Source organism: Triticum dicoccoides, chromosome 2A (genome assembly GCF_002162155.2).
Source record: "Triticum dicoccoides isolate Atlit2015 ecotype Zavitan chromosome 2A, WEW_v2.0, whole genome shotgun sequence".
Classification (NCBI taxonomy): Eukaryota; Viridiplantae; Streptophyta; class Magnoliopsida; order Poales; family Poaceae; genus Triticum; species Triticum dicoccoides.
Genome location: NC_041382.1, coordinates 781,853,546 through 781,864,132, shown reverse-complemented (window position 1 = coordinate 781,864,132; position 10,587 = coordinate 781,853,546). Strand labels below are relative to the sequence as shown.

Below are 10,587 nucleotides of genomic sequence, written 5' to 3'. Positions count from 1 at the left end.
CTTTTGGTGAAAAGGACAGTAGATCAATCCATCAAAAGATGAGTGGTAGTACCCTCCGCTTGGCCCTTGGAGATTTATCCAAGTGTTAAGCCTGTGTGCTATTTTCATGAATATCGAACATAACACATATATTTTGCCTTTGGATTTCTGAATGGAGTTTTCATGAATATTCAAGTGTTGACCAACAATGGAGTTTTTGAGAATCAAATGGACATGCAGAGGAACTGAGGCAATTGTGATGCTCTAGCTATACTTTCCAGTATTGAAGGTGTTGATAACAGTGCAGTATCTGTGTTAGGCAACAAGTTGGGTGGTTTATCGCCGCCTGCAAAGCGAAAGGAGACATACGGACATGGTTTCCCAGCATTTGTTGCGGCATGATCACAAAAAGGACTACCTGCCCAGAAAAAAGGTGATTTTCCGACACAACCTCTAGACCTGGGCAGTGCGAAAATTGTGGGATCGAGGAGCACCATAGGAACAATTGTATTGACGCTGCAAAATTCAGGTTGGCGGGGGGTAACTGACAGTTTGTTAACTGGTATAGTTGCTAGTCGTGATGAGTTTTTGTTTAGATATGGCTTGTGGGGGTAACGAGATATGATGGGGTGCAACTTCATCTTCTTGGATAATACTTGTAGAATTTGGATTTATATGGCAATTCGGTGAGTTATGCTATTCTCTAATAATAACAGTACGTTCTCGTTGTGTTGTGCCATTGTGTACTGACAGTTTGAAATCCATGTGTAGCACTAATTACTTAAGAAGCGGGACACACAATTTGAAATCCATATAAGCTGACAAGTGACAACTAATTTATTTTTCTTGATTTAATGGAGCATATGTGGTGGGCAATCCGTAGTCAGTTACTGAACTATAGCTAAGGTGTGTGTGTTCAGACATGGGGTAAATTTCAGTTATATGTGGCAAAAAAATTCCGTTGAAATCATGTGGCGTCTTCTTCATGGTTTCATACCAGGCTCGGGTTTTAAAATTTGAATGTCCTCCATGGGAAATGTGAACTTTCATCTATGCAAAGGACTGAAAGTTGAGTTTGTGGTCACTCGAAGCCATGGCTCCCGCCGACACCTACATCATCAGTTCAGTGATTTCGGTGGAGAGTACAAATTCAATTCAAGTCAGGGTCCAGCGAGGAGGTAAGTAACTTTCTCATTAGTTGGCTTCTAGGGTACGCTTTGTGTGTGGGCGGGGGCATTGCCCCCCATGAAGCTCCGCCGCTACATTTTTTTTTGAGGGACGCTCCGCCGCTACATGTGTCGCCTTGTTGTGCGTTCAAGTTCATCGAGTTCTGCCAGTGGGCTCTCGGGCCATATGTCACGTGGCAAGCCGCGCTGTCTTTGTCCGGACCGTCAAGTGCCTTTTTTTTGTGCTGAGTAACCCACCTAGACTTAGGTCTCAACGAAGTGTTTGCTGAGCCCCCGCCAGTTGACTCTCGACAAAATGGCCTTACTTGAAGGGCTCAGTCCGAGTAGCCTTAGCCAAGATTTGAACTCGGCAAATTCTCTGTCGAGTTAGAATCGGCTTTTGCCGAGTTTTTCAGGCACTCGGAGAACCTGGAAATTGCAGCAGTGTTTAATTGTGCGTTCAAAAGAAGTTAACATATACTATGTAAGAGTTAAAGAAAACCCGGATCCTGGCCGACTTTACTGTAAGGGTGTGGCTAGGTTTCAGTCGACTGTGATTTAATCAAGTCTCAGTCAAGTGACATAACATGCAAGAGAAAAAAGAAAAGAAAATCTTACACTGATCTAAATGCAAGATCTCATGGATATAGTATCGGCCGAGACTTAACGAAGACTCAATCGACTGAGACTTAGCAAGACTGTTAAAAGGTAGGTATTTTGTCAAGACTATGCACGGGGTGCATGGCTCATGAAACGGCGAGTGCTAGTTGGTAGAGAGGGTTCATCCCTTTTAATTTGTAGGAGAAGAAGTACATGCACGACTATGGCTGCAACGAACGACGACACAACGAGTATAGGGCACTCGGGCGGCTGCCCAAAAACGCAACGCGGCATCCGGATGCCCACCCGCGGCCAGAAACCCTCGGATCCGCTGGTACGCCGGCCGCCGCGCGCCATGGCCGGCTCCTCCGCCCCCGCCCACACTCCATATGCTTTTCACGTAGCGCCGCGAGGGAGCGCGCGGCCGGACCAAACAAACGTACAAACGTATGCCCATCCCATCCCATCCCATCCCAGAGAAAAGAAAACGTAAGTTGTGTGCATAGTCTGACTATCACATGTTATGTCACTTGAGGAAGGAAGGAAGGAAGGAAGGAAGGGAAAGAAGAAGGGAAGCGCTCTGGGGCCCCGATCGACCGGCACTCTGCACAGCCGACCCAACCGTCGCTTCTTCACATGCATTCCTCTTGTCATCTACTCCGCTGCAGTCCAGTCCAGCACTCATCTTCTTCATAACAGAGCGACTGATATGAGCCAGCGAGCACTCTCTCTGAGTCTGAGTTACCGTGCTCCGTGCGTGTGGTGCGGGACTTGGATTCCTCGCCGCGCGCCATGGCGACGCCCACGGCTTCGTCCCCGTCATCCTCGACCACCACAACTCCACCTGGAAGGTCTGCTTCCGCCTCTACGGCCTCCTCGACCACATCGTTGCCGACGCACACGCGAGACGCTCCGACGATGACGCGCCATCGACCTCCTCGTCCTCCGGTGGCTCCGCGCCATCATCTCGCGGGGCATCCGCGGCTTCGTCGCCCGTGAGCGTGAGCGTGACGACCGCACCGCCCTCTTCCACGACAACCAGCCGGAGCAGGCATGTGCTTGCTTGCTACCCAAAGCGTATCTATCTAGTCAGATACTACTACGTGCCTACCTACACAGATACCACACAACAACAACAACAATAATAATCTCCAAAGCAGACACACATCTGACCACCGAACCACATATTTCATCATCAGGTAACTTCTGTCGGTGTCAAAACTTCATTTACGACGATAGAATTCAACGCGACTGACAGCTAGGAAATCTTCTGCAGGTACATGGACTGTTGACTCTCACATATGCAGACAGAGAGGGTTATGGCAGCAGGATACAACTGCAGGTCCATGACCATGTATACCCACCTAAACAGCCAAAACATTTACCAGGAGGACAACAACATCTTGTTGATGAGCAGCTAACCACGGCAACACACAGCATGTCTGACTATGAACAACAACCAACAACATTACACTCCACTCCTTTTGGCTTCACTTCACACATCACATCACATCAGATTGAACCAGGTGGTGGTGGTGGCCCTGCATGCACAATTAAACACAGCAAAGTACAGCAGTCAGTCAGTCAGTGCCTCAGCCTTCCCATTCCCGCATGTAACTATTCATGCAAGGGGATTGCTTAGAGGGGTGCTTGCTTGTAAAAATAAAACCCGTCCTGTTTTCGGTTAAGCACCGCTGCTGGTTTCTATAGCAGACAAGAGGTGCTTAGTAAGTACTCGGCTGCGCTATGCAAATAAGGACCGGTGGCGCTTATGAAAAAACCAACCGCTTCGGTTTTACAAGCACCTTGCACCATTGTACAAGAATTCCTACACCGGATAATCATCACTACGTAAAAAGGACACATGGATGCAACAACAGACCCAGGACCAAACAATCTTCTGCTATCCTCCGATTATATCCATGCATTACCGAATAAATACTGCCAATTTGTTTTTCTTTAAGCGGATTTTAATGATGTCACAAGCGAAACAATCATAGTAGTACTTGTGTTTTAAGGGGAAAAAAGCAAAGCACGTTAGCCCCCTCTTGTGTTTCAGGTACGAACCGAGGTGTGAAATTCAGTGAGAAAAAAGGAAGGCCCTTGTAAAGTCTTTAAAGAGAGAGTCGACGAACCTCTAGGCGCACCACCGCCTTCATTGGGGCCCATCTGCGGTCCAAACATCTGCATCACAGCTCTCAGAGCCTCAGCAGCCTGCTCTGGGCTCACCATGCTCTCCCCAATATTTATGTGGATGCCAGCATCTGTCTGGGCATCACTGTGCCCTCCTCCATGTCCACCTGAAGCCTGCTGTGCATGGTTTGCTTCGGTGCCTGAGCCCATGAAGGGAAAAGCTGGAGGGACTCCAGCACTGGCTGGGAAAGGAGCTGATGGGGTATGGGTGCCTGGATTCCCGGACGGTGGTCCTTGGGCATTCCCATTGACGTTTGCATGACCAAAGAAGTCGTTCAGATTTATATTTACGGAGTGCGGAGGTGGCTGTTGCCCATTACCAGACCCACGGTTCATCATATTGAAGAATTCAGGAGGAGGTGGAGCACTTCCAGGAGGGAATACTGTGAAAGGAGCACCACTGCTCGCCTGGCCACCAAACCATGAATGAGGTCCATGTGGGTTCTACAAACAAGGAGATGGATTAGTCGGTGATTTTGAGAAGTCCAAGTGAAGAAATTAAATCATACACACGTAGCCAAACAATATCAACATTCTATACATATTAACATATCATGGAGGTTCCAAGTAGGAGCCCTGATCGTGCACATTGTTATAAGAAAAACAACGGTCCTGATTTGTTAAGCCAATGGGATATATTTCATAGTTCATTTCAAAAAGCACATGTAGATTTCTGATTACAGTACCTGTCCTGGTGCAGCTCGCTGTTCAGCCAGCTTCCTTTTGGTGGCCTAAAGTTTTCGATGCAGAGGAAAATAAAAGTTCAATAGTGATTAGTGCTAATAAAAGGAAAACAAACTCTATCCAGATCCCTGCTGGAAAAGAGAAGAGAACAAAACAAGTCTACCTCAATATTCAGTCGAACATTTTCATTGCCAGGCTCAAGTTCAGAGGCTGCAGGAAGAACAAAGTGAGTTCACTGTACACTCCATAATTACTGGATATAACAATGTAGGTTCATCTGAAGATTGCACGTGGAACTGTTAATTTGATTGAGCACAAGATAAAAACAATTATAGCTAAATATTACAATCACTGTCACTGGAATGTGAAGAGAATATATCCAATAAATAAACCAGAGTTTACACAGTACTGAATGCAAGCCACCATATCAGATAACATGGCACGAAAAGCAAATATCTGTTCGACTTGATTGGTTGTATGGTAACACTATATATGTATAAATTTAGAGTCACATCAATTTAGTAGGTTGTTGAACAACAGGTCATAACAGAATGATCTACATAAAATACAAAAAAAACTGTACTTAGGTTAGGTTGGGTACTACTGAAGTTAAAATTTAGGAGAAGGCTCAATGTTTCAGCCCAAAATTCAAATAAACAATTCTTACCAAAAGAAGTAGTTAACACTCGACACACAACTGCACCAATAAGAACTTCCATATGCATCTCATAATGTAATACATAGCATTATACATCACTGTTTCAACAAAATAAACTAAAAGTTTCTACTCTACCCACCTTTCAAGTATCCCTTGTGTAAAGCATCATGAAAATTCCCCATTGCAAAATAAGCAGATCCAAGTCGGCTATATGCTTTGCTGTAGTTCGGATCAATTTCAATTGACTTCAGACAGTCCTCAACAGCTTCATTGCACATATTAAGAAGCGTATATGCAGCAGCCCTGAAAGAAGCATGTACTTTTCATGTTACATGAAAGCATGAATAGAATAAATGATCTTGTGAACAGCAATCAAGACTTCAAGAGTACTTGTTATAAGGGTTCATAACACCGCTACCGGAACAAGAATTAGCATAAAGTTCACTCTGGCAACCAGAGACGAAGCCAGGGAAAAAATGGCCAGTGTTCATTCTTCTAAATAGACCGGGGTCACTGCACATGTGTAACAGTACTTTGTCACTACAGAATAGTAGTACAAAATCATTGGTAATCATTTCACACCATAAATGATTTATGCTAGCTTTGCCCCTGCTGGCATAAGAAATCAGCCAGTATCTAAGGGGGATCATTCATTCCATTTCATGAATTCTGAAGTGCCAAGCTTGTTTTCCTAAGCATTCTATAATCTCTAATATCAGATTTCCAGGAGTTTTCTGGTGAAACAGCCCAAGAGATGTAAAGTTTGTAACCAGCTGTAGCTTGGTTTGAAGTGGTTTTCAGAACTCTTAGGGTGTGTTTGGTTCAGGTCATCAAGTGGAATGTAGTACCAGCAGCCAAGATTAGGAATCAATAAGAGACTCATCACCACATCGCAGGCTATATAAGCAGTAGGAATAAGAGTGCGGGAGCAGGAATTTGGGGGCAATGTAGCAATATGCATTTAAACTAGTTTATGCTGACAGGCAGAGTTGATGCTTATAAAGAAGCACTATTAGATACTTGACTAATTAAGCCATTCAAAAATTCCATTACACGTTACTAATGAAAGATCCATTTTTAAAGTTCCACCCATTCTGATCATCATCTCTGAAATTACTCGGCGAAGTTCAACTTGGTGCGAGATTTCACAATTAGATCCAACAAGCTGCAATTACACATTCATGAGCTACGCGTTTACTAAAACAGTCATCCGAAATTCCAGTAAATTAATGCATACCTGTTACAATAGTAAATGGCATTTTTTCGGCTCAATGCAATGGCACCGGTGTACAGCTCTACAGCTTTTAGGTGTTGTTTTGATCTCATGAAGTCATTGCCTGATGAACAAATATGGAGTTAGCGACTAAAACTCTGCACATCCGCAGAAATAACATAATGCACATAGAAGGCCTGAACTGCAAAGCTCTTTATGACAAAAGAAAAAATAAAGATTTCTAAGTCATGCTATGCGCCTATCTATGTTTTTAAGGCGTCGCCTAAGCATCGCCTAGTCGTCGCCTAAGTGTCAAGGCGCCCCAGGATGGCAAGGCGTCTACCCCGCCTTAGACAGACATGAAGTGTACGGCTGTGGCTGCCCTAGTTCTGGCTGCTCCTGGGGCTTGGAGATGACGACCACGCTGTCTCCCGGCACCATGAAGAGGAGGGAGGACTGGGGGCTCCTGGGGCTTGCTGCTGTGAGGGAGAAGGGTGGGGCCATGAAGAGGAGAGGGGACTGGAGGAGGGAGGGAGGACCAGAAGGGTGTGGCTTCGTGGCGGCTGTGGTGGGAAAGAAGGGAAGGAGATAGTGGAATTAGGTCACGGGGGTGTAAATGGCCACTAGATGGGCTTTTGGGCCACTGGGAGGTGCATAAGTAGTGGCCCATCTCTCAGCCATTCCTCTTTTTCTAGTATTAATATGTGCAGACCTATTAATAACTCTATTCCTGCAATGTTTAAGGCGTCGCCTTGCCTCGCCTTACCGCCTCGCCTTGGCGCTTAGGCGTCAGAGCGGCCCTCCTCCGCCTTATGATGCTTTACCGCCTTAAAAACATAGGCGCCTATGCTGTAAATTTGCTCCACAAACTAATGAACGGACAAAAAAGATTGTGACACCAAAACTTACATATGAAACAACCACGGATTCTAGCTAAGTACCTTTTGATTTAAAGAATTCTGCAAGGTCTACTAAGCTTGCCACTTTTCTTCCCGACTTGCGCACCTCCTAAACAGAGATAAACTATACTTTATCACTAACACAATGTAAATAATGAAGTGGAAAAGTAATAGTCTTCCCTTAGGCCTGAAGATGCTAGACAAGCAAATAACAAAAACAACACATCATACCAGTAATGCATCATCGAAGAATTGTGATGCTTTTGAAAGTTGATCAGGATCCTCAGCACCAGCTGGTGATGTCTTGAAGAAATTTATTTCATCAAGCGCGGCAAAGAATTTTGCAAACAGCTCATCTCCTGCATGATCTGACAAAAAAATCAAATGCCCTGAGACAAACTCATTCTTTCTACATCCCTCATTAGGAGATAATGACCCCGAGACCCTACAAATGGAATCAAGTAGCACAATGGCAGCAAAGATTTACAAAAACTTGAAAGTTTCCGACAATGTATGGACAACTCGTTATGGATGGTCTACAGTTTAAGCCATAGTCATACCTAGGTCAAAGGTTTCTTCCGCTTGGCCTTCACTCTGATGAGAAGATGCAGAGAATATATCAAAAGCTCATATCTTATGAAGGGTATTTCCGGAAGAAAATAGTAAAAACTGAGCAAATAAAGCATAATGAATATATCTAATTGATGCGCAATGGCATGCCAATTGAAGAAAAAGGCATGCATTGATATGTATTAATATGAAAAGGATAGGTGATGATGGGAGATATATATATCATATAACATGAAAATCGTGTGACAAATGAGAGGGGGCATACATTTGATGTTGTACATTTATTTGACTCTTCTTGGATACTGGAAGTACTTGCACTGCAGGAAGGTTTGTTTGACACTGATCGTGACACGGGATCTGGTCTTGCCCTATCTTGTTCATTAGCTTGCAGAGAAGTAAAGAGTTCAAGTAGAAGTCCTGGCTGTATCCTCTTGCTAGTTGATGATGAGTTGATGCTAAAAAGGGACTCCAGGCAATCCTTAGCGACTTCAAGAGCTTCAGGGTCAGCCCCAGGAGCTAACTCAACTGCATTCCATATATGCTTCCAATGTCACAAGGATCGATGGTAAATAAACATATATAAAAGGAAAACATAGAGTAGTAATGTGCCTCAGCTATGACCCTTTTCTTTCTCTGTGTGCAAGTTATTTTATCAACAAATTTGCCTCTTCTAATTAAAAAAAAATCAGCTGGTGGTTTGTTCACTTTTTTCTCGGAAAACGGTAAGGGAGTTCCCTGCTGAAACATATTAATAGATAAAACAAATTTACTATTGTAACAGACTGCAAGGCTTCATTGTCATAAGAAGCCTACACAATCTGGAAACTAAAATAACCAAAACCTAAAACTGAAACCAGCAACAAAAATAAGAACGCTAGAAGAACAAAAAGTGCACAAGAATGCCTTTATTCATCCTAAATAAACTCAATATCTCAGCCAATTAGACAAAGCATCAGCGAACTGTTGAAGCCCCACGGTATTGCACCTAGAACTCTAAGTTAAACCGAAGGAGAAAAGGGCCCAAACCCTGTCAACGACCCGTAGGGCCCGTCCCCACCGTCACCCGCTCCCAGGAACAGGCCAGCGCAACAGCAACTAACAGGGAGCCAGCGAGGGGCCTTTTTTTTGGTTCCACAAATCATTGGAGCCACCTGGGTTCGAGCCCTGGCTGGCAGCTCCTTCACTCGGGAGCCAACCGTTACGCTATACGAGAGTTTGCGCCTCTTCTAATTACAACTGTAGCAAGAAGCCAACAAATCTAGCTGGTAGCTTTTGCCAAATTCCATGCGATTTTAATGAAATCTGACTTTTTCGTCTAGAGATAGAAAAAGAAACAAGAAATACATACTGATTGCAGTATTGATTTTAACACCATATATTTTTTATGAGAAAAAAAGAGGTACGCAGTTGTATACGACGCATCCACCATCTATCGCACCAGCTATATAAAAACGTGTTAAAACTAATCCTATACCCTGTGAATACGATAAACTTCTATTAGTTTCATGTTTGGCAAGTCGGCATAAGATCAATAACCCCCTTAAATTTTCAAAGTATAAGGCCATACCCCCATTAGGGCTCCACGAATCCAGATTTTAGGCGGTTTGCCAAGCATAGTATGACCTTGCGACAATCGTTGACCATGAAAGGCTTTCTGCAAGTCAGCGGGTTGTGGCTCGATTTTCTAACTCGTATTTGCTCACCCATAACCACCATTTAAGATCCATATCCCTTTTCACCGATTGAAAGCCACAAATGCGAAAAGGCACAGAGCAACACAACACAATGACATCGCTAGCCTGCACAAGTGACAAGTAAATGTATCACGAGGACCGTGAGCGCAGATTCCATTTTCAGCCGGATCCATGGTATGGCCTCATAACATGCAAACAACCGGAGATTAATAAGTGGCATGTGCACATGAACCGTCTGATCAGCCGACGTCCCCTCAGCAAACCTCCACTTCCTAAACAAACCTATAAATGCAACTTTCTAACTCGTACATGTTCGCCGATAACCCCCATTTAAGATCCATATGCATTTTCACCAATTGAAAGCCACAAATGCGAAAAGGCACGGAGCAACACGACACAATGACATTGCTAGCCTGCGCAAGTGCCAAATAAATGTACCACGAGGACCGTGACCGCAGATTCCATTTTCAGCCGGATGCGTGGTATGACCTCATAACACGGTACCACGTGCCCGATAAGGCAAACAGACGGAGATTAACAAGTGGCATGTGCACATGAACCGTCTAACCGGCCAGCGTCCCCTCGACAAGCCTCCGCTTCCTAAAGAAGCCTATAATTACCACTTTGAGCAATGCAATCTGGCCATACGCATGAATATCAGCGGTATCACACCAAACAGAGCCCAATTCCAACATCGTGAATTCTAGTTAGTTAAACTGCCTGACAAAGGCCACACGATCCGAAATCGAGCCAGGCTACCTAGTCGGCGTGGCTACCTGAACCCTAGCATATCAGAATCGGTTGGCCTGGCCGCCGCAGGCGATCCGATCCCCTCCCGCTCAGGAAGCAAGCCACGCATCAATCTATCAGCGTGGGAAGCTAATCGAAACGACGGTGCAAGCTCCGGCAGCGGCGGGCAAAGGTAGAGGGG

The 10,587-nt window shown here is 44.7% G+C and overlaps 1 protein-coding gene across 2 annotated transcripts in view; it reads right to left on the bottom strand.

Moving 5' to 3' along the window:
- Window positions 1–2,914: 2,914 nt before the first annotated feature.
- LOC119357282 (small glutamine-rich tetratricopeptide repeat-containing protein-like) overlaps window positions 2,915–10,587 on the bottom strand; it is a 7,959-nt gene continuing 286 nt past the window's right edge. Inside the window, exons 2-11 of one of the 2 annotated variants that reach the window (XM_037624271.1) lie at window positions 8,228–8,487; window positions 7,953–7,986; window positions 7,624–7,760; window positions 7,435–7,501; window positions 6,518–6,617; window positions 5,420–5,583; window positions 4,786–4,832; window positions 4,625–4,669; window positions 3,881–4,382; window positions 2,915–3,286 (exon numbers count right to left, since the gene is read on the bottom strand). In XM_037624271.1, coding sequence (XP_037480168.1) covers window positions 3,258–3,286; window positions 3,881–4,382; window positions 4,625–4,669; window positions 4,786–4,832; window positions 5,420–5,583; window positions 6,518–6,617; window positions 7,435–7,501; window positions 7,624–7,760; window positions 7,953–7,986; window positions 8,228–8,487 — 1,385 coding nt within the window. In that variant the 3' untranslated portion in view covers window positions 2,915–3,257. The remainder of the gene's footprint in view (window positions 3,287–3,880; window positions 4,383–4,624; window positions 4,670–4,785; window positions 4,833–5,419; window positions 5,584–6,517; window positions 6,618–7,434; window positions 7,502–7,623; window positions 7,761–7,952; window positions 7,987–8,227; window positions 8,488–10,587) is intronic. The other variant, XM_037624272.1, reaches the window with a different exon arrangement.